This window comes from Colossoma macropomum, unplaced genomic scaffold, assembly GCF_904425465.1.
Source record: "Colossoma macropomum unplaced genomic scaffold, Colossoma_macropomum, whole genome shotgun sequence".
Classification (NCBI taxonomy): Eukaryota; Metazoa; Chordata; class Actinopteri; order Characiformes; family Serrasalmidae; genus Colossoma; species Colossoma macropomum.
The window spans coordinates 2758523-2783037 of NW_023495761.1; the positions used below are offsets into that span (position 1 = coordinate 2758523).

Sequence of the window (24515 nt, forward strand, 5' to 3'; positions counted from 1 at the left end):
ATTCTTTTCTGTTGATAATAGCACCTGGGCTGATTTGCTCAGTCTCATTTTTGAGCTTTAAAATTGTACTTTAAACCAAAAGTCTCCCAAGAAGAGAAAATGTTAGTTCTCAAGGTGATTTTTATTTTTTTGGTGTGTGTTTGTTTCAATCATGGCATTATTGGCCGAATAAGTATCAAATGTTGGTTTTGCTTAAAAAAAAACAAACAAAAAAACACAAAAACAAAAACAAACAAACAAAAACCTAATAAAGTAGAAATTGTACACACACTATAATGTACTTGTGTTTATTTATTTAAATTAATGTATTATTTGTTTTATACTTATGCTTAAAATTGATAACATGATTAGGGTCGTTTTTTTTAACTAACATGTTTATGCATTTGTTTTTAATAGCAGCCTATACTTATAGTGGATAGTCGAGTAATGTTTTTATTAACAACACTTTTATTTGAAGGCATTTTTAGGATAGAGCCACAACCACTTTTGTTTGTGACCAGTCGTGTCCACGTTCCCCTTTAAAAGTTCATTGATTTTTTTTACTTCTGCCAGTAGAGGGCGCCGTTGCACAGTGTAATCTGAAAACCTGTAACCGCAGCAACAGGAAGGTCAGCAAAACAAACTTTACAACGACCTTCTTCGTCCTGAAATAGCGTCCGATATACACCCTTCACTTCTTTATTTTCAAGGGTGCAAATGTTATTATCGATAGTTCGATCTCTCTGCTAGTTTTTAGTATTTCTTTTCATTAAGCTAATTAAACCTTACCATAGTGTTCCAGTCAAAAAATGTGGCTCATTGGTTTAAAAAAGCATAGCATCGCTTTTAGAAAATCTGAGTAAAACAGTGATAGAAAGTGGGTTTAACTGTTAACAAACAATTGAAACTAAAGCATGAGGGTCATGTAAAGTCCACTGAGACTCTTAGGCTACGCATTATAACCGACGAGGCTGAAATCAGCTTCTTACTCGAATCTTCCGTTCCACCTTAAATGGTGCAGCAGTAACATTCTGGCTGGGGGCTGAGCGCCGGAATGTAACGGCATCATTTAAGGTGGAACGGAAAATTCGACTAAGAAGCTTCAGCCTAGCCGCTCTTTCCTCACACAAGAAAGTCGCTGAGAGAAAGAAGCGTTTTACAGCCCTGAGTGGGTGGACGGAATGTGAGTTAGACCCTCCTCAGGTCTTCACGTCAGCAGGGGGATGGAAGTTGAAGCCCGGCTCTCCTCTAAAGCCCTCCACCCGCACTCAAACGCTCACCTCCATCCACTCGGAGACCGTGTGACCAGCCGGACGAAGGTAAGAGTGACTCACTGCGAGTCTTCACAGCCGAGACCGGGGTCTGTTTATCTTCTGTAACTCGGATAACTTTCTTTGTTCTCGCAGATGTTGCTTAGCTTCTGCCTCCTCGCTCTCCTCGCGGTCTCCAGCTGTCAGGCTGAGGTAAGTTCTCCTCACAGCTTTTGTTTGCTCGCTTTCCTTCCAGGAGCTTCAAAAACGAGGAATAACTGGTAGCTGGTAACTAAACAGTTAACTGGTGTTAGATGTATTTATGAATTACAACCAGATAAAGGTTCCAGACAGGGTTCTTTGAAGCGCCGTTCCCTAAAGAACCCTGTAGTGAACCGTTCTTTTAAAAGCTTTATAAGAGGAGCAAATGTTAAAGGGTAATTACATATTATTTAAAAAAATTCTGAATAATTCAGTGGTTGAGATGTAAACAGAGTCATCCAGAGTGGTTTGACGTGAGATGGTTCATTGTAGAGACACGTGCAGATTCAAATTCCTTTACAGTGGTGGTGATAGGAACCAGGGGTCACAATATCTAGAACACAAACATGACCTTCTGTTTACAATCCAAAACGACCAGTGAACCTACATGTGTCTTGTGAGTTTTTATATGTAATGTTGATAATGGTAAAATAGTCATAAATCTGAAATAATGCATATTCTTTGGGGACTACTTTGCCTCACAACGCCCTTCATGTACTCTTCCACCATGAAGACATTAAAAGAAATGGATTCAAATACATTTTAAGCCAAAACTATCATAATACAATGTCTCAGACATCAGGGAGCATATCTGTAGGAGCTTTCAGATGTATTAAACTCTTAAGACGTCTGGTTCCTATCACCACCAGTGTGAACAGTTCCGACTCAGCAATTTTCTGTAGTATGGAGCATTTCACACCAAACCGCCGTACGACTTTGTTTATATCTTAACCATTTAATTGTGAAAGAATTTTTGAAAAATCAGTGGAGTTCCCCTTTAAGAACCTTTTTAAAGTTAAAAGAACTTACAACAGTTTCTTCCCAGAACTGTGCATGCAAACCAAGAACCATTAAAGCAGAATTAAAAAAAATCTACCACATTGTATATTTACATGTTGTATAATTACATATGTATGTAGCTTTTAAGGTCATTAAACTCTTCAGACGTCTGGTTCCTATCACCACCACTGTTTTCTCCACTTTGAACCATTTCACATTAAACCAGGCTGAGTGGCTTTGTTTACATCTTACTGATGTAATTATGCAGAATGGAATTCCCAGTTAAGGACCTTTTATTTTGAAGGATGCATGTTTAGCTGTAGGCTGTTGTAAGTTTCTACTGAAATAATTTACTACACCTTACTAAAAGTAACAGTTTTACTGTTGTATTATGATTTAAGCAGTAATAGAAAACAGAAAAAGCCTACCAAGACCAAAACGACCCACTGAAACAGGCCTAGTTGAGTCTGAGACGTGTTAAAGCTGCAGTTGTAACTTTCTGTGCTTGGAGCTGTTGGTGGTCACTCACCCCTACTGTGACACAGGCACATTGTGGTTTGGTGGTCAAGTTTACGGCGTTTACTTGCTTAATTAACTCGCTGTGTGGTCGCAGGCGCTGTCACCTTAGTGTCACTGCCCTGAGAGAGGATGAACGCACACAACTGAGAGCTGCTGAAGATGACAGAACCACAGAGAGACTCGTGTACAGCTGGTGTTTGTGTTAGCGGCGCTGATGGAGTTACTGCTTCATGACGTTATGCTGCTAGTTTAAACAGATGTAGAGACCGAGACACCTGGCTGCTCACACAGACGTGATAATACACTGAGGCCTTTACAAACACAGAAGAGCCTCCTCCTCTCTCTCTCTCTTTCTCTCTCTCTCTCTCTCTCTCTCAATTTCTCTCTCACTCTCTCTCTTTCTCTCTCTCCTGCCTTTCTCTTACTCTTTTTCTCCTTCTGCCTTTCTCTCTCTTATTCTCTCTTTTGCACTCTCTTTCTATTTTTTTCTCTCTGTCCTTTTATACTGTCTTTGTCCTTCTCTCTTTCTTTCTCTCTCTTTCTCTCCCTCTATCTCCTTTTCTTGCTCTTTTTATTCTTTGTCTCTCCCTTTCGACCTTGCTGTCCCTTTCCTCCTCTCTCTCTTTCTCCCATTCTGTCATCTTCTCTTTCTGTTTTTCTTCTTTCTCTTTCTTTGTCTTGCACCTCTCTCTCTCTCTCCCCCTTGCTCTTTTTTCAGTTTTGGGTCTCCTCTTCTGTTTTCTCTTTTCTTTCTCTCATTCTCCCTTTCTCTTATTCTCTTTCTCTCTTGCACTCTCTATCTCTTTTTTTTATTTCTCTCTCTCCCTTACACTGTCTCTGTCCTTCTCTCTTTCTCCCTCTCTCTTTCTCCCCTTCTGTCTCCTTCTCTTGCTCTTTTTCTTTGTCTCTCCCTTTCCCCCTTGCTCTGTTTTTCTTACTCTCGTTCTCTCTTCCTCCCATTCTATCGCCCTCTCTTGCTCTTTTCTCTCTCTTGCTCTTTTCTCTCTCTCTCTCTCTCTCTCTCATTCTCTCTCTCTCTTATTCTCTCTCTCTCTCTCTCTCTCTCTCTCTCTCTCTCATTCTCTCTCTCTCTTATTCTCTCTCTTATTCTCTCTCTCTCTCGCTCTCTCTCTCTCTCTCTCTCTCTCTCACCGTGTCCTCTAATGATGTGTTCCAGGTGTTTCTCTCTCTGTATTTAAAACTGTTGAACAGCTGGTGTTGAGTCAGTCAGCTGGTCTTTTGCAGCGTTCAGGTGTTGATAAACGCAGCTGAATTTAGCAGATGTGCTGGTCTTTTCATGTGGGTGCTGGAAGACCCGTTAAACACACATACCTGACTCGTCCCTTTTCATCAGAGACTGAGCAGACAGAGCAGAATGTGAAATGGCCTACAGCTCATAACTCTGTCGCATCTTTAGGATTCAGCTCATGATGCTTTTTTAGACGTGACCAGGTAAACACAAAGTACAGCTGATCAGATGTTCGTAGATCAGGCTTTTTGTGCAGGTGAGACTGGATAAAGTGGATTCACGCTGTGTTTTTATTAGGGTAATATTCCTTCTTCATTCTTGTGACAAGAGTCCTGATGAAGAGTGAATGAAAGCTGTTGGAGACCAGCTGATCTCCAGTGTGTGGTGTTAACTGAACCTTACTGAATTTTCTTTATTATCAACAATGTTAACATTGCTTGGACAAAGTATCCCTTTAACCTTTAAAAGTTGTCCTGCTACGCATTCCATTTGTTCATTATTTATTTTTTATAATTATAAAGTTAATTTCATAGTTAGTAACATAATGACTTACATATACATTTGTTTCGCAGCCTGTTTTGACAGACTTCAGCCTGTGCTACTGATGGTTTTTGGGTTTTTTTTTTAATGTCAAAAAATGACAAAAACAGCAAATGTAAAGGAAAGGTATTCTAGACCTGAACAGTAACGTTTCATCAAATTCAAATCATAATGAAATATCTCCTCTTGTATTTACAAACATAAATGTACTGATTTTTAAAGGTTAACTGTTTCATAGTGGTTTCCCATAATTATCAATGATGTTAATATGCTTTGGATGGAGTATTCCTTTAAATGCTGTATTTCCCAAGAGTCTAACGTCCTGTCTGCTTTGTATCATAATGTCGTATATTTTTTCCCTTGTTGCGTTCATCCTCCAATTTTAGCTGGTTGTGCAGCAGCATATTCAGTCCTCACAGCGCTGTGCCTTTCAGCACTACCGTGTGACCTCTGTCAGATAGAAGGCTTGGAGTTATGAGCTGTCAGGCGATGGACTGGTGCTGGAATGTCACCCACCTTTTCCTTGATTGACATCTCCCGTCCCACCCTCAGGGCCCATTCGTCTCAGGAGATGTCAACAAGTTCCTGAATTATTAAAAGGTGGACACGGGCTAGCTGGCACACTCTTATTAAAAACAAGGGCCGATGTAAAATTCATGAACGAGGAGACGTCTCGCTCGCAGGAGAGACTGACAGCGAGTGGAGACGAGTGATAGAAGGCTGTCTGCTGTTTAGGAGCCACGTGAAGAAAGAGCAGTTGTATTCTAGTGGGTTTAGATGAAGATAAGTTTGGGTTATAGTGTCTGTGAATCATGTTTACAGCTATTTTAGTTAATCATTCATGACTAGTGTAAACATCCATGGAAAAGGAGGTATGAAAAATGAACACATGCATACACGTGCATACAGACACTATATGTCCAGAAGTATCCATATACTCTTTGTAATTAATGAATTCAGCTGTTTTCAGGTGCACCCTATTGCTGATACAAGTCTTCAGTAGCACTTAGCCCCCCATATTGGGTAGCAGTACAACTGCGTTCTGGAGTGATGGGGCTCCATCCGACACCACTCAACTCATGTTCCAATATCTAATGTAAAGTCTTCCCAGAAGAGTAGAGGCTGTTACTCCAGCAAAGAATAGACAAACTCCATATTAATACCTTTGATTTAAGAGGAAACGTTGGATGATCAGGTGTCTAAACTTTTTCATACTTAATGTGTATAATTCAAGTTTGGTTTGAATTCTGACGATTCAAGGTGACACCTTAAGATTCCTTCCTCTCTGTAATGATATACAGAGAAAATGAATACATTAGAAAAGTGATAGTCTATTTGACACACTGATATGTATAAAAAGGTACTTAACTACCTCACATTGGCATAAACAGTAGTAGCTACCATTTTGAAGCCTGAATTTTGTCTGTACTGTCTTTTTTTCCCTAGATAACAGTATTTGTCACAGTTTCAGAAACCAAATATCAAGTCTGTTTGAGATTGCTTAACACCTCCAGTTAGTTTGAGGCACGTGTGTGATAATTTAGACCTGCATTTTAGAGCTTTAATCAGGCCTGAAATTTTATTCCGAACCCAATTACAGTCCAACCTCACGTGATCCACAGGACCAAATTTTGAGTCTGAGCCCAAACTGCGCCTGACAAAATTCTGTCCGAATGCTACGAGACCTGATCACATCAAGTTTTAGTCCAAAATTGTTCCGAGCCCAGCACATTCCTGTCCGAAATTGACCCGACTGTGCCTATCATCACTCAAAGTGCTTAATATAACCTCATGCTTCTAATAATAACACCAGTTAAGTTACTGTGTAGCAATAATAATAGCTGTCATTAGGTCATGCTTAAAATAAAATGTCATAAGTTATTACAATAATATAATAAACTAATTAGCTGTCCAAAATGAAAGTTTAAATTAATTTTATGGGGTTTATGCTTGTTTTGCTTTTTAGCTACATTAGCCTAATAGCTCCAGTGCAAAACTAAAGAATCTAACTTCAGACTCTTGGTGAAGATTCATCTTTGGCCTTTACTGTAGATGAAGCTGTTAGTGTGCAAGTGTGGGTTTGACTGTGTCTTGGTAATGCTAATGTGCATGTACTGAGGTAAGAGAAAAAAAATCTTGCTTTTCTTTCTGTGACATTTACGTTAAGTAGATCACTTTTGCACACAGATGTTTTGCGTACCTTGAATCTAACCTCCTGTTTTTTTTGCTGCTCTGTTTCTTTGTCTCACTTTGCGTCTACCTCCCATGACTGGCATTGCTCCCAGACTCTGAATTAAGTGTCCTCGCTGCCTCATGCACTTTCTTAGCCAAAATGTGCAGCAGCAAGTAGACAATATATGTGTGTGTGTGAGAAAGAGAGAATAGAGGGGCCGACTGCCAGAAAAAGTCTGTTTTAGAAAGTGGGTTAATTGCTAGCAGGAGTGAAGGACACAGTCTGACTCGAAGAACACCAGCATGCCATGCGGTTCTAGCTAGTCTCATGTAGTCAGGCTTTAGGAGAACAGGATAAAGCCTGAATTAAGAGTAGGTGATGATGACAGAAATATCACAATGTTTAGCTTAGCAAACAAGTTGGACCATTTTTTAAATTCAGTGTTTGAAAAAGTGAACGGGCTGCATGGTCTGCTACAGACTGTCTGCTGTAACAACACTCCTTATCGCTTCAGTGTGAATGGGCAGAGCTAAACTAAGGCTGAATGGGAAGTAATATGTAATATTTTTTGGCTTTACTACTATTTTACCATTACTGATTACCATAAAATCTCAGATGGGTTATGGGTTCACAGGTGGGTTTGGATAGTAAATAAAATGGCTTTATTTGTGTTGTAGACATGATGCTTCATTCCTGTCACCACCACTGTAAAGAAACCTGAGCCAGTTCGTCTCTACAATGAACCATTTCACAGCAAACCACTCTGAATGACTTTGTTTACGTGTTAATAATTGAACTATGCTGAAATTTCGAATTCCTCTTCAAGTCTGTCAGAGTTTGAGGTTTAGTGTTATTCTTGGGTGCCATATATATAATATATATGGCACTCAGTATATACATATACCATACAGACATATAAATATAACATAGTTTATGTTACTGTATCCATAGACATAGAAGTCCTGTTGATGTGATTAGTGGAGAAAACACTGCTGAAGAAAGCACAGCTAATGGAACTCATGTTTTCTCCATCTCTTAACATCTGTCAGCTATTACTCCAACTACTCCAGCCTCATCTGAGACCAAAGCAAACATGCAGAGACAGAGAGAGAGAGAGAGAGAGAATGGGGGAAGGAAAGTAGATGCAGAGAAAGAAAACGGTAAGGCAGAACAGAATGTGGGACTGCTGAGGCTATTAAATGAATTAGCAGGGATAAAGGAGAGATGTCAGAAGAATTCCAGATAAGAGCTTCACTCGCTCCGTCCTTTCGTCTTTCCCCAAAGTGCCAGTATTACATTTTGCGACAAGATTGGGGTCTCTTGGCTGCACGTTCTTTCTATAGATTACTCCACTGATTCATTTTTGTATCTGTCCAGCCCTTCTATTTTGTTTTGAGACAGTGGCGTGGTTCTCCTATTCTTCCTCCTCTCCTCCTTTGTCTCATTTAGTTGGAAAGCTCTTTGGACATTCGGTCCAATGAGACAGGATTATGGAGCTCTAGAGCATTAATAATGAGAACCATAATAAGATCTTACTGTAAAGGACATTCCGTTCACACCACCTAAAAAGAAAAATTAGACAAGGAGAAGGCTTGGGTGAGGAGTAGACTCTTTGTGCTATTGTGTTTCCAACAATGGATGAATATGCATGTTTCTATTGTGGTGGGAGCGACTGTTTCTGGGCTGATATGACACTCAGATTCTGTAAGACTAAGCACTAGATTTAATGCAGTGATCGGCCTAAAATGTACTGCACAACAGCTTCACTGTTACCAACACAAACAAATTGTGTTTTACAGGGCTGATATAAAGGAAAAACACATTTTCCTTGCTTTTTATTTAATAATAGAGTTTGATGTATTATGTGAACAGTACACTCTCCAGTCTGCTCAGTATTATTATATAGTAGTGCTATGTGTACATATATTTGCTCATATTAAAAATATGTGCAGTACATGTGATGTTTAGAATATATGTGCCAAATATATTTAACTGTGCCATTTTGGAATATTGAAACATGCAAATATATGCACAAATATGTCAGTACATTCAAATATTTGCACATATGTAGATGAAACGTGTAATGGTATCATTTTAATATTTTCATATATGAACATATGTCAAATGTATGTGAAACTATATTACAAACTTGATACATGGAACCATATTTCCTTTGCATATGGGATTTTGAACTCACCACAGTTGTGATGTCACAACTATAAAAACATCTACATATGACTGCCTGCACAGCCTACAACAGTTTAGCTGCGCCTATTTCCACTGACGTGATAAGGAGTATTGTTACTTCAGGGAGAAGCAGAGTTATTGGAGCAGAAGAGTGGAAGAAACAAAGAATACTCAATACATCATCTTTCATATGAATAAAACACTTTTTTTTCATATGAATAAAAACATGTTTTAAAAACACTTTTTAGACTAATTCTAAGGGACAAAGAATGGTTGCACATTGGCCATGTAAACATGAATTATGCTTGCTTTTGGTACATAAAACCACACAAACGTGGGCCCTGTGAAAGCATGTATGATGCAAGGGTGGTTTGATTTTCAGTTCTGGAGGGTTGAAACAGTTTCTAATTGTGTCAGTGTATGTGTGTGTTTAGACTTGAGAAATGTTCGGTTCCCACCCTTTTTTGTGTAAGGCTAATTCGAAACATCTGTGTGCAGCCGAGCTTATCTCCATGAGCAACTAGCAGGAGACTGAGGCCTCTTTATGCTGATCTGAAATCCTTGTCCTGAACCTAAACCCTAAACTAAGCTCTTACGACAAACAGCACAGCTGGAATCAGGTCTGATAGAAAGAAACTAAAAGCAAAAGCAGTGGAAATTGTGTTAAAACACGTTATTGAGGCACCACTCAGTGCTCTGAGTCATGTAAAACTCTTAAAAGGCTCCATTTGTGTTTAAACCCAGATAGGAGAAATTCTCAGAAAACCTCAGATAAGTGCTACAGCACTGTTACACATTTAAACCAGTGATGGTTAATAGAGTCACTGTGGTAACAGCCCCAAGTGACAGAAAAAAGTAAACACGTCTCTGCTCTCATTTATCAGGCAAAGCGGGATGCTCCAAATGAAATGGCTTCCGGAAAGAAGGCACTGTGGGGCCTCGATCTCTCAGATGTGTTTGTTTGTTTGTAATTCTGTATTAATTACATTTTTGTGTAAATCAAAGATGACAGTATACTATAACCATAACATTTACTGAACTGTGCTTTATTATATTCTTTTATTTGACAAAGGTTAAGACTTAACCTTGTTTAGACTTAACCTTAACCTTGTTGTGGTGTTTGAAGTTTGCTTCTTCAATTATTTGCTGAGCTATGTGGCTAATGTAGGTTATTTAGACCTGTTAGCATTGTGAGAACTGCTGTCTCTCTCTCTAACTTGTTTATGTGATTTCTAACACTGTATAACATACTATAAAAATGGACAAAAGCTTGCGCAAAATTCTTTTTTTATAGATAACTGTGTCATAATGCTAGAAACCATATAAGCAATTGTGTAATGATTTAGGGAAAGCAAATTACTTTAATCTCAGTTTCCAGGTATTTGTTTCAAACTGAGTACCTTAATGTCTTGTGTAAAAGGACAGTATTTAGCCATTATGTGTATTTATTTCATATTTCTGTGTTCCTAAATCCCATTTGCTGTGAGGCAGTGTCTTGTTCACATTCCTCAGAGTTTTCTGGCCTGTGGTCTTCTCTTTTACTCTCTCTCGTGTCCCTGTAGGCCAGTGCCAGCTGTCTTAATACAAGTCCGTCACACCTCGGGTCATTAGGTCTATGGACAGTGTGAACTGACCCTGTGTGTGGTTAAGGGGGGTGTGAGGCTGTTCCACCATCTGCAGCAGCTGATTCAATCAGCTGAATCAATCTCTCACACACACACACACACACACACACACGCACACACACACACACACACACATACGTTCAGTCAAGAGCATTGACCATTTTTAAAAGCTTTGTTTTTTATGTCAGTTGATCTCACCAACTGGCAAATGGACACATACGAATGGTTTGATTTCAAATGACTTGAAATAAACTGCAAAAGTTTTGGCACGTTGTATATTTTTATATTTTATGTTTTTCCAATATGTTAAACTCAGGAAATAAATAAAAATTGTGCCCTAAAATTAGCTGAAAAATGCCGTAATTTAGTGTAGAGCAGTGGTCACCAACCCACCTCCTGGAGATCTACTTTCCTGTAGAGTTTAGTTCTAACCTGCATTTAACATGCCCCTCCTTTCCTAAAACTAATCTGTCTGATCTAGCCAATCAGGAGCTTTTGAAAAAGTTCATTAGCTGGATCAGATGTGGCAGATTGGAACTAGATTCTGCAGGGAGGTAGATCTCCAGGTCTGGGGTAAATGACCACTACTATAGAGGATGTGTTAACTTATTTTCACTAGAAAACCAACAAACCATGTAATTTGACTGGGGGTGTTCAAACCTTTTCTGTACATATACTGCATTGTAGAGTGATTAATGTGTGTCCTGTCTTGACTTTGATCCTCTCTTAGTCCTTTCACAGCCCTTTACACTCAACTGACCTGGCTAGGAATGTGAGGAATGCACCGTCTGCTCTCTCTTATTCTGGGTCAGGTCTCACTGTGCGAGAGTGTGTGTGATACCCCCTCAGTGCAGGAGGCTACAGCCCTGCTCTTCACTACATTATTCTGTTGTGATTGAGATGTAGAATGTTACAGAATATGTAAAAAATGAGACCACAAATAGACCAAAATAGATTTTTTTTCCCAACCTAATCTGTCTGTTGCATCTTAATTGGACTATTAATTAACGTGAATTAATAACGTGAAATAACGTGTTTTTTTCGGTACTTATAAAAGATCATCCAATCAGACACCACTATGCTGATAACACAGATAACAAAGTTCCTCGGAAAACTTTGTCCCATCTGTGAATGAACTAATTATACACAATTTACAAATTGTGCGAGAATTTTATACAGCTGTCAAATACAGTTTAAAAATCAAATTAAACCCAAAACAGATTTTTTGTTTAGCCAGTAACGACTAAAGCACTAACATGTCTTGAAAACAACTTACTTTACAAAGACTGTTTGTTTACTTATGCCGTAATTTATTAATTTTCTTTTTCCTCTTATCATAATATTTATCATTATTGGGAATTTTGCTGAAATATTTATATATTTATATCATAGGCAACAAAACTGCATATCTATAATGGAATATATATGATATTATTCCTGGTAATAATGTTATTACTGATTGTGCATTGCAAGGCCATGTGCAACACTGCTGTTGTCTGATAGTATATTATTTTTCTTATTGGTTAAATTTTTACGTCCCGCAGTTTAATATGTCAACACCATTCCATCTCTAGGGTGTTCAGTAGAATTGGGAATGGTGTGCTTGCATACAGCTTTTTGATTGGACGTACAGTTTTTGTACAATTATTGTTAAATGCCATTTTTTTCCCCTACAAATGAATGGGCTGCAAAAATTTGTGCACCCAATTTATGTCATGTTGATACAAGTTCATCAATAATACCCTATTAACCATAGCAACCACCTGGCAACATCCTAGCAACCACCCGGAATACCATAGCACCATAACTACAACCTAGCAACACCACCTAGGATACCATACCAACCACCTAAAAGTATAGTAACCGTTCTGCAACACCCTAGCAATCGCTAACCATTTGGCAATACCCTAGCAACCACCTGGAAACTGCTTAAGCTGCGAAATCACTCTAGGTTCTTTTTTTTTAGTTTGTTTTTGTGTTTTAATACTGATATATAAAACATAAGATATGAATATGATAAGTGCGATTATAGACATATTTTAGTTTACATAGTTTTTGCTTGTGGAAATCCACCCTATGTTAGAGATGTGGCAGAAAAAGATCAGCTTGAAAAACACTGGAGTTTTCCTTTGAAAGCCCAGTTGTAAACGGAAGAAGACTAGGCATGACGCAGTGACGAAAGTCGAAGCTTTACTTTGTGGGCTATAATAACTTCTGTTGTCTTCCACTGGTCATTAATGATGTTGGCCTTACTTTGACTGATTTGGTTTGACCTCCTTTGAAGTCATTTACAGCACTGTAGCCCAGTGTAGTTCCAGCTGAGCTGAATGACCTGTGTTGGTGTGGTTGAAGTCTAGACATGCTTTGTGTAGGTCTGCATTCCTTCACCTTCTTTTTTTTTCTCCTCTGCTACTCTGCTGGGTTCAGCTTTATGAGGCATTTAATGTACTACGTCATAATATGTCAAGAGATAAGAGAAAGAGTGATTGTTCTAAGGTCAGTGTGCCCCTTTGGACATGCTAGGTATATTTTATTAGGAAATAAAAAGCAAAAAGTGGTCCTAGATCAGCACATTTACTCTGAGAAGGTCAGACCACTGCAGGACATTTCCAGCACTGGCATTTCAACTTGGCAACACACTAAACTTTAATTCATGTGTTTTTTTATTTAGAATTTGTTCAATGTAACACTTTTTAGATCCATAGGGCCAGACAAATATATAATTTGACATATTAAATGGCAGTTCCACCAGTATTTCAAAATTTCTGTATAATTCTGTGGTTGAGATGTAAACAAAGTCATTCAGAGTGATTTAATGTGTAATTTTACATTGTAGAGAAACCAGCTGATTTTTAAAGGTAATGTAAAAGTGGTAAACCTGAAAATAAGTTTTCTTTGGGAACTGTTTTGCTTTACATAGCCCTGCATATACCTCTCCACCATGAATAGATTTTAAATAATGCATTTTTGGCCAGCATATCATTCCAAACCTATTATAAAACAATGTCTCAGACATCAGGCAGCGCATTTGTAACCATTTCTTGCAATAATTTTACATGATGTTGCTTTTAGAAGCATTAAACACTTTAGATGTCTGGTTCCTGGAGTTCCCCTTTAAGGCTACACAGATTTTAGTATTGCACTTAAATCACTGTTTCATATTGTAATGAACAAATTGCTTTCAGAAAAGGATAGTTGCTCATTTGTGAGGTGACAACTGACAATCATGTGACTCTATAAGGCACAGTTGGAGACTTTTTAATTTTGGACCGTATTAAGTTATGTCAGTCAGTTTTAACAGTTTCTGGAAGTTTTTGCTCTTTAAAATCAGCGTTGGTGACAAAATATTAATATCGGTCAGGCACTAGTACAGTGCAGAGATTTCAGCTACTGAACTGAATACAGGTTGCAGTGTGCTATGGTTAAGCTTTAATCGAGACGAAATTCACAATTTCCCATGAAACATTTTGGCCCAGCTTGATTCCAGTGTTTTTGGGTTCTTCTCTGAAAAAGTCTGTCTTCATCCAAAACTGTAGCTCTGAGTCACTGAGGTGAAGCAGTCAGAATTAAAGAGGACTGACAGGGTGTCTTTTGGAAAGAGCATCAGTGTAATTAGGGCAATTGAAAGAGCCACAAGCAGGGGCTTGTTAAAACTGTGGTGTTATCACCGCCTGTTTTAGGCCTCCTGCACACTTGTTTGTCAGACATGTTATTCATATTGTTAAGTCTGTGGAAAAAACACCTAACCAGTGCTAATTTATTTACTGACAGCAACGTTGCTGCGGCATGCCGCATGCACACACATCTCGGATACGCCTCCATATATAACACTGACCACTGGAAAGCAAAAATTGCATTTGATATTGCACACGCATGCTGTACTTGAGATTTCACATTAACCTCTTCAACCTCAGACTTATTATTCAGGAATAAATACACACCTAACAACACGACATCACATTGTGTGAATGTGTGCTATTTCAGGTTAGGTTTGTTACAGGACTGGATCAGATTCATTCTTTTTTCCCCCCACTGATACTGATGCCCATTAAAACCTACAGTTTTGTGCAAAGTCAGAGACTACACTTCATTTGTTTAATTTTGTGTTTTAATATATTACACAGTACTGTACATGCCATCTTAGTGCAGGCCTCTGAGAGCTTTTAGCTCTGTGCTATTGTGCAACTTCACTCTCTTGGGGAGAAAAAGATGCTCTTTAAGTAATTTTTCATTTATTTTAAAATACTTTCAGAAAATGTAACACAAATGTCCTTTTGTTCACATTCAACTCAAAAAGTTACCCAGTCCTTCAAGGTGCGTTTGGTGTCTGAAGCTGGGCAAAAAGTAGAGGCAAAATTCAAGCTTCAAGATGGCTGCCACTACTGCTTTTAACTATGCAGTGCACATTTTTATAGAAAACAGTGTGCCACACAGTGTCAGAAACCACATCAGCAAGTCAGTTCGAGATTAAATGACAACACAATTTGAGACAAGTGTTTAAGACAACTCTTAAATCAGTGTTGGATGACAGATCGAATGAGCTGTTCGTAGCTGTAATGTAGCTGATTTTAGGTCAGTGTTTGAACAGGGAGAGTTCTAGCTGGGTGAAACAGTGGACGAGCGTGAGAGTCACGGGTTTGGAGCTGCTCCTGCATTCTTCTCTCCTTCTGCTCTGGAGGAAATGTTTGCTCTCTCATTTCCTCTCTTACATTCCCGTCGCTTTCACACTCATGCCATGAGCCTGCAGGTCCAGAAAAAATGGCTCGCATGCCCCGACTGTGTGTGCTTATGTCTGACTGAGAGAGGGAGAGAGAGGAAGAGAGGGAGCACCTGCCATTTCATATCAAGCTGTTCCAGCTTTCTTCTAGCATAATCCCTTTTTCCACTGCGTCTGGATACTCTGACTCTTTATTGCCCTGCAGTCCTTTCTCTCTCAGTGCAAAGGTCAGAGTTGAAGAATCTCAGGACGTAGGCAGATGGTTCTCTCTCTCTGTCTCTATCTCTTTCTTTTTCTGTCTGTCCCCCAGGCTTCAAACCAGATTTCACCTTCATGCTCAGACTCCTTGGGTGAATTTAATTAATTATAGTCTATAGTGGAGTTTGGGGTTGAAAAATGCATAAGGATGCATCAGTCTGAAGGTGGCAGATTCAACTACATTGATTTTCAGAATGTTAATGTTGATTATAATAATGTTCAATAATGTTAGGTATGCGCTTGTTTTTTGGCCAAAGCAAAATTCTTGGACTACATTTCTATGCAAAAGTTTAAACAGAATATATATATATATATATATATATATATATATATATATATATATATATATATATATATATATATATCAGAATATATGTTTTGTTTTTTTTCTGTAAATTTTTACTGTACACCTTGTATTTATTTACTGAGTGTAACTTATTGGTAAAAAAAATGAAACATGAGTTTCCTCTCTTTCAGAAAAGCTATTCGATTGCTAATAGGCCCCACTGGTGGAGAATCTTCAGACTGACTTTATTGTGACCTGCAGATTATATGTTTGCCATTCAGGTTGCAAATGAATCACTAAATACATAAATTACAATCAAGTAATTTTTAAATCACATAATCAGTTTTAATCAAGCGATCGTGACAGCCCTAATCAAACTGATTCAAATTGTAGTGGAATTTGAGATTTCATGGTGCACTGAACTGTTTCCTATATTTTTGTAATCAAATCGAATCATATAAGTTCAGAGATTTAAACCCCTAGTGGAACTGGACACTTCAGCATCTGTTTTTATATGCACCATCTAAGAACTCGTGCGTTTACAGCACATTCACATTAGAAATTTAGTATCACATGAAAGGCAAAAACTGTCCCAAGACGTAACTGTCCTTTAAGTGCTTGTCAACAAACATCAAGGAACAGGCAGTTTATTCTGTCTGTTGTCTTCTTTATGTGTTTGCACAATTGTCTGGCTGGCTGGTTGTCGTCATAGATACTCCTAAAAGGGCATAGTGTCTTTGGCCAAGTGTGTGTTGAGTGCGTCTTCAGGAAATGTCTCTGGAAACAAACACCTTTTGGTGGATCAGTACAACAGCTGTTCATGAAGCAGTAGTGTCCTTGGGTTTACAAGGGATTTGTGGGCAACTTTGTGGGCTTGAAATAAACATCTTTCTCATCCTTAAAAAGAAACTTTAAAACTGTGACTGTACAATATATTGTTTGTTAATCAAAGCCATATTAATGATACAAATTGAGTTGAAATAATGATTAACAAATCATATATTGTGCAGTTACAAAGTTTTGGGCTTTTTTAGGGTTTTATTTTATTTTTTTATATTGACGTGATATTGCAATACTGATATGTCACAAAGCTGCAATGGGAGCCATAAATTGATTTTTATTAAATAATTTAGACTGGTCTTGAATCGCATCAAGTGTTCACTGTTGTGTTTTATTATATTGTGAGCATATGGAAAAAGCAACAGTATGACTTAAGGAGAAAGAACTCAGAGATGGGTTATCCTTCATTTATACAATATTTTTCTTTTGGGTACAGCTGCACAATATCATAGAATCACACTATGGTATATGAAAAAAGAGGAGCTTAACATAAACATTTAATTGTAAGCATTTCTGGAGATTGCTCTCCGATACCCAGCATTACACAAACATGTCATACTACCATTGGGATTCCCCTCTCAGAGCAATAAAGAAATCCTGCCTGCTCTCATAGCCACTGACGAAGAGGCTAATAAACATAGGCGTGAGGTTTGACTTCCTTGCAGTAACATTAGCTATGTGGCTTCCTTCTGCATTAGCCAGCTAGCAGAGAAACAAACAGCCCACTCTCAAGTATCCACCCAAAATTGCTTGTAGTTTTTAATGTGCCTTGATGATACATCATCAGAAAAGTGTTCACTAGTCTTTAAACAGGATGATCTCACTCTAGAGACTACTGCAGCACTGCTGTAGGAGGCACGTAGGCTTGTCTACAACAGATGTAGTGATTTTTGATTTTGGCCAGAGTGTATCTTTAACTGTGTTTAATTTGAGTAAATAAGATTAACAGCGGATGTCATTTAGAACATTTCTTTCCTCTGGGTATTTATAACTGGAAAAGCAGGATCAGTAATACATTTAATTTTATTTAAAAACTGAACAAACATGCTATTTTCCAGAGAGTAAACACTGCATTACATGTCAGTTTGCACATCAGCAATGTGTTGGCTCTTAATGTGGATGTCCCTGTACCTCCATGGTTGTATGTGTGCTTGAAGTCAGTGTAGACTCATGTTGACATTGTGTGAGTGCCATCTGCTGTGCAGACATGTGGACCTCTGTGTGTGTGTGTGTGTGTGTGTATGTGTGTGTGTGTCGACATGTGCTGGGGTATTATTATGGTAAGCTCCAGGCCCCAGACGGACACCCCCCTTTTTTAAAGTTCAGAGGTCAACAGTTCTGAACCCCATCTGGAGCTGAGTTAAAGAGATACTACAGCTTAGTCTCAGTGACTCAGAGAGCTCTATAATAGAGCAGCATACTTCTGTGTGTGTGTGTGTGTGTGCGTGCGTGCGCGCGTGTGTGTGGAGATCGTCAATGGAAAAGAAGAGGCTAATAATGGCCAAACAGAGCAGAGGCATTTGAAACCACACTCTCTATGTGTATGTCTTAGACATAGAATGGTGGTGCATACACAACACTTTGTTTACTGCTACACCCTCCTAGCGCTGGCAACATTGTGTGATAGTGGATGGAACTGGACCCGAATAAAATTGGGTAGAAAAATTGGGGAAAATGCCAACAAAACCAAAACTCCTAACTCCTAACACTACCTTTGCTTCACCTCTGTAAAATCATCAAATTGATAAGATAAGAGCACCTGCTAAATGCTGTAAATGCATTAAATTAAATCAGGTATGCTGGTGGTGGAATTTAGCAAATCTATGTAATAGCTGGTGGCATCAAGAAGAAATCTGGAACCAAGCTTGTTCTCCTCTAACTAGCTCATAAAATGTCGACTACGTTTTACTGTATTTATATTTTGTATTTATTCTAATGGTATATAGTATTACTGGCAAAGACATAATTACTGCTAAGATAAATGGGTTTGCTTAGGTGCCTAAAGCCTTTGTATGGTACTGTATAAACACTGCACATAAATGAGTGTGCTCATCAGACTCATTCTTACTGTAAGAGAGACCAGTAGCAGAATTTTAAATATGCATTATCATCACTGAGAAGGTTTGTTTCATTTGAAGATTGGGTTTAAACAAGTAATCGTAAATGCCCTAAACTCCGTCTTACTGTGCAATTATGGCAAAGTGAAACAAAGCTTGCACTGCCATCTAGGGGCTGGTTTGCAAAGTGCACATTTGCTTTCTCTATGCTGGTGGTCACCAACCTTGATCCTGGAGATCTACCTTCCTGCGGAGTCCAGTTCCACCCACAGTCTGATCCAGCTGATTAACAACTTTTTGAGTTTTTGATTGGCTAAATCAGATGCATTAGTGTTAGATACAGTTTGAAGGTAAACTCCAGCAGAGTAGATCTCCAGGAGGAGGGATGCTGACCACCGCTGTACTTTCTGAGATGCACTGAAATAGCATGATTGATGCATATGAAACAAACTGATGTGTGAAAGGAAAAAAAATCTAGATAAAAAATGTAAAGATCAAGATTATTGTTCACTAGATGGCAGTAGAAGCATTTTTTTTATATTCATTGTGAATTAGGGCAGTTTTGTAGTATGCCTTTGAGAGGAACATGTACATATGTAAGTATGTAGAAATGTGTTTGTAAGCTAAAGCTGTGTATGTTTGTTTCTTTGTAGGAGGTGACGAGTAAGAGTAAAGTTTGTGCAAATGTGTTCTGTGGAGCAGGACGAGAGTGTGCAGTGACAGAGAAAGGACAACCCACTTGCATGTGTATTGAGGTGAGCAAGAACACATACGTGCACACACCAAACTGCACTAAGCTCATTATACACCTCATTATACACCATTATATACCTCTTGTACCAATCCACAATATTTACAGTTTTTTAATTGACACCTCTTTTTTGATCTTAAAAAGTATTAAAAATGAAAAAAGTATATGTACTCACCCTGTGCTTTTGTTGTAGGTCATACATTGTTACAGAATATACATGTTTGCTACTAGGAGGGAAGTTTGATGGCAGTCAGAAATTGAGAATAGACTTGTAGGTTAATAATAGACCCCAGCCAATATATTGGTTGTCTGAAAATATCAGCCAGTATTGATAACCTGCGGTTTTATTGGTGTTGGAGAAAATATTGCAGATAAAGTGTCAACAACTGAGACTGTTTGGTCAATGCATCTCGATTTTAGTATTTTAGTGTTAAATTAGACAGCCGTGTGTGGAGATTGCAGTACAAGGAACCCCCTCTACACACTCTATATAGAACCAAAAAGGTTCTTTGATATGTACGATGTAACCCTTTTTAGAGCTATTCCCAACAATTTAAAAGGGGTTAAGGAACCATATTCAACAGACTTTGCACCATGAAAAAACATTTAACCATGCAAAGAACAATTTATGAATTCACATGGTTCCTTCAGGATTCTGTATAGAACCATTGCCAAGCTTAGAAGAACCAGTTTTACAGTTTATTCGAGTTTAAGAAGTGTGACATTTGAGGTCTCACAGTCATATCAGTCAGTAAAGCACTGAGTATAAAATTTAAATCTAAAATCTGAATTGACCTATAAAATGATATCTGCTCCTTTTATCAGTTATCAGAAATTTAGTGCCTAAAAACACAGGTAACAGCTACAAAATTTTCGGTCATGTCCTAATTAATCATGGGACATTTTTGCAGATGTATGGATCAGGTGAAATTTAGATTTTTTTTTAACACACTCTCCAAATGTTTACAGACAATTCACATACTCTGCTTCCTGAAACAGTTTGCACATTCAGGCCTCAGCACATAAAACTTTTCTCAAAGAATATGCCGTGTGTGTTCATCAGTAATGTTCATATACAGTGTTTTAAACAGACTGTTCACCAGACTAAGGTGCGTGTATGTATGTTGGACCTTTGCAGCAATGTAAGCCCCATAAGCGTACAGTGTGCGGCAGTAATGGGAAGACCTACCGCAACCACTGTGAGCTTCACCGTGATGCCTGTCTGACTGGACTCAAGATACAGGTGGCCCATGATGGACACTGCGAAGGTGTGTATGTGTGTATGATCCAGAGGCATCTTCCAGGATAAACTAGTTTGTTTGAGTTTATCAGTAATAAAAATATGTAAAAATTAATGTTCGTATTTAATATTATATTTATATTTAGAGTCAATTATGTAGTTACTTACAGTTTACTTCTTACATCTAATGCTTGACATGCAGTGTGAGATAGACTCCTTTGAAAAGATGCTAATATCTTTTCTAATTCCTTAACACGACAGTTTGTTGAAAAATCTAATTTACATACTTTTCCTCATACCTCAAATGTAGCTGATCAGCATGAAAATGTTTGGTGGCTAAAGTTTCCTTCTTGAATTTTACACTAATGTTTTCCCAATATCGTCACACACGTGCCTCAAACCATGTGTTTAGTAGCTTTTTTGGTAGACTTTTTGGTGAGGTTACGTGCTCACAGCCATATAGCGCTTGTTTGACTGCTGTGAGCGTATAATAGTCTCTTTAAAAGTGGGTTCTATGGAATTAAAGGATTGTGTAGTTAGTGCTTGGATTATTATAAATGTGGATATAGTTTATGGCAATTTATCACTAATAAAGTGTCAAAAATGAAATGAAAGCACACAGTTTGACATAGCATATTGCACACAAAAGTCTGCCTGCTATAAGAGTGCCGCTTTGCTGACATGATGTCATGAAATTGCAACTCGGAGAAGCTTTTTTAAAATAGTAATTATGAGTTAATTAGCCATTCAAAAGGTTCCCACTTGGAATTTGTAAACTTCCATGCTATCCACTTCATAATATTCATATATATTTGTTCCTGCATACTATTATTTTACCAAATAAACAAACAAAACAGACTACAGATACTTTTACTGAAATGTAGTTATCGTTATTTTATTACACTGAGTGCATTTCAGTCTGCAGTGAAATATTTTCACAGAACAAACGCTGCCTTGTGCTGCTAGAGAATATTCTGAGGCCAGACAACATATTGTAGCTGTCAGAATAAAACCTTGTATCTTCATTTTTGACTTTTTCATTTTTTTTTGTCATTTAAAAATACCAGCTGCCATTTACACTGTGACAAAATTGCATGACAAAGGGCCCACAAGAAATGCTCAAAAATTACTTAAATGTTAGTTCATTAACTTACATCGAATGTTATAGGTTTTTTCCTTCTCCTGTGAAGTCACTTTTTTGGAGATATAATTTTTTTTGACAGCAATAATATCAGGGCTGATACAGGACATGGACTGCACACTAAAAGAAAACAAAAGATTACTAGAAAAATATGATTAGTGCATCTAAAAGCCATGGATGGTGCATTTTCTAACATTCTCAACTTGATAAGCAATCTTGATAGATTTGCACTTCACTATAATATTGTCAGTCAGCTCTTGCGTGGATTCTGATACTGAAAGACACTGTTATCTATAAAAATGGACAAAAGCACAGGCAAAATTCAGGTTTCGAAATGGATACTACTAATGTTTTTATTTTTGCTCAGGATGTGATAGAGGGAATCCAGGGGGCTCTGGAACTTCCTAATTAACTTCTTGGTTACACCCCAAAATTCTGCGGTGTCCCTTAAAATAAACTTATTATGACATTAAAATAAACTTATTATGACATTATAAACTTATTATTTCTGTTAGGGAAAAATGGACACTCAAATACAAATTCAGGGAAAAATCATTGTTTAACCTGCTTCACCCACTCAGCACTGGACTGCCTCAGGGTGGTGCTGTAGCAAATTGGTTCACTCAGTTGGTCCTTCATAGCCCGGCAGGTATGCTCGGGATACCTCTGAAAAACTTGACAGTATGCCACAGCTTATTTGTAAATCTGAAAACTTGCCCGATTTCCCAAGAGACTGGTGGAAAGAGTGAAGTGTTACTCCAGTTCAATTTCCAAAACTGAAGACAAAAGAGGAGAGGTGTAAGATCCCAATTAGAATTTGGAAGACTGCAAAGCCAAACTAGAAAAGAGCTTTTCCAAAAGATAAATTGTTGAACTAAGCATTTTGTTGCCATTAAAGCTAGCATCAGTGCTGCTATGGCAAGTGAGTTAGCAGCCAGTCAGTGCTGGAGAAATCAGCCAACATGGGACGACCTGAATACCAGGGAGTATTTCGCACATTGTCTATGCTACAAACATTTGTCTGTTTATATAGAGAGCAGTAAGTCAAACTGTGTCAGAAACCACATAAGCAATTCTGTTTGAGGCACCAAGCATGTCTTTGATGGCTTTCTGCATGTGTGGTGAGGAGAAAGTGGAGTTTATTATTTTTTTTTACTGATTTATTCCTTTTATACTGAAGCAAATTGAAATTGTTTAGATATAACATGCAAAAAAATATAAAATTACCTCTGAATAAAATAAACTGGATCAACTGGACCTGGTTGCAGTGCTCCTTTCTCATTGGTCTGGGAAAAGGAATATTTGTGGTTATGAGCCAATTAAGTAAAAGCTCAAAATTCTAAAGCTGCAGATGGACTGACTCTTAGGAACTCTGGTGCTGAGTCACAAGTAAAAGAACCGGCACTTGAATGTGAGGGAAATTTAAGAACATGCTGATATTTCTTTTATCTTAGCACTAACCGTGAACTCACCACCTTATTTTTCTCTCTCATTTTTTTTCCAGAGAAAAGAACAGACAAGGTCGCTGCAAGCCCGAGTGAGTACACGTGCAGCTGTTGCACTGCATGCTTCTCTTCTCAGTAATGGAAAACCAGGAGCATGGAAAGTTAATATCTGCCAGAGCCTCTCATGCCCCCAGCTCTAGTTCTGAGTATTAGGGGCTTTGAACTAGTCCATGAGGTCTTCATACTTCACATTTTCACAAGGACAGCTTAGCAAAAATACGTTTTTTATTAGGAGTTAAGATGTTTCTATGTTGAGCAAATTGACCATTGTAGTGGGATTCAGGGGGACTGGACATGTCTGAATATTTTGGGATCATGTTTATGCTTTGGTAAAATGGAGGTCCCTTGAAAGGTAGGCCGAGAACCTCTTTGTGTTTGTGTGTTTATGACCACATCTTTCTTTACGTTACAGTGCCAGTGAAAGGTTTGAACACATCTCATGAAAGGCTTATGCTTAAAAGAGAATTCCACCAATTTTCCATAATTCCCTGTTAAGATGGAAACAAAGTTATTCAGAGTGGTTTGATGTGAATTGTGCCATTCTGGAGAACCTTACTGTTTCAGAATTGTTTACAGTGGTGTTAATAGGAACCAGACATCTGAACGTGAAAAGCTCCCTCACAGACACTTATTAGATGAAATGGTTATGAATGTGCTGCCTGAAGCCTGAGACATTGTGTTTTGGTAGTTTTGAGAGAAGATTTTGGCCTAAAACATATTTTTAAAATCCATACATGCAAGGCAGGGCAAGGCAAGTATTTATATAGCACATTTCATACAAAGGCAGTGCAATGTGTTTTATATAAATTAAAGCAAAAATGAAAATTAAAGATAAAGTGCAGAGCAAATTAGTCCCCCCAAAAATGATTTTTTCAGATTTACCACAATTTTACTATTATCAACTTTAGATATAAAAACTCAGAAGACTCTTTTGGGTTCACTGGTGGTGTGGATAGTAAATAAAATGTCTATATTTGTGATGTAAACATTGCGACCCCAGTACGTATCACCACCACTGTAAAGAAATCTGAGTCAGTTAGTAACCACTCAAAATTACTTTGTTTACATTTCATCAATTGAGGTATAATTCCCCTTTAAAAGCCTGAAATATGTTTCTAAGATAAAAAGAAACAGTGATGTTAACGCCTATGTATGAA

General features: G+C 38.0%; 1 protein-coding gene across 1 annotated transcript in view; it reads left to right on the forward strand.

Annotated features, from left to right (window-relative positions):
- Positions 1 to 1157: 1157 nt before the first annotated feature.
- Positions 1158 to 24515, forward strand: part of fstl1a (follistatin-like 1a) — a 33081-nt gene continuing 9723 nt past the window's right edge. The window contains exons 1-5 of the mRNA XM_036563364.1: positions 1158 to 1298; positions 1386 to 1442; positions 19375 to 19476; positions 20611 to 20740; positions 23358 to 23390. Coding sequence (XP_036419257.1) covers positions 1203 to 1298; positions 1386 to 1442; positions 19375 to 19476; positions 20611 to 20740; positions 23358 to 23390 — 418 coding nt within the window. The 5' untranslated portion in view covers positions 1158 to 1202. The remainder of the gene's footprint in view (positions 1299 to 1385; positions 1443 to 19374; positions 19477 to 20610; positions 20741 to 23357; positions 23391 to 24515) is intronic.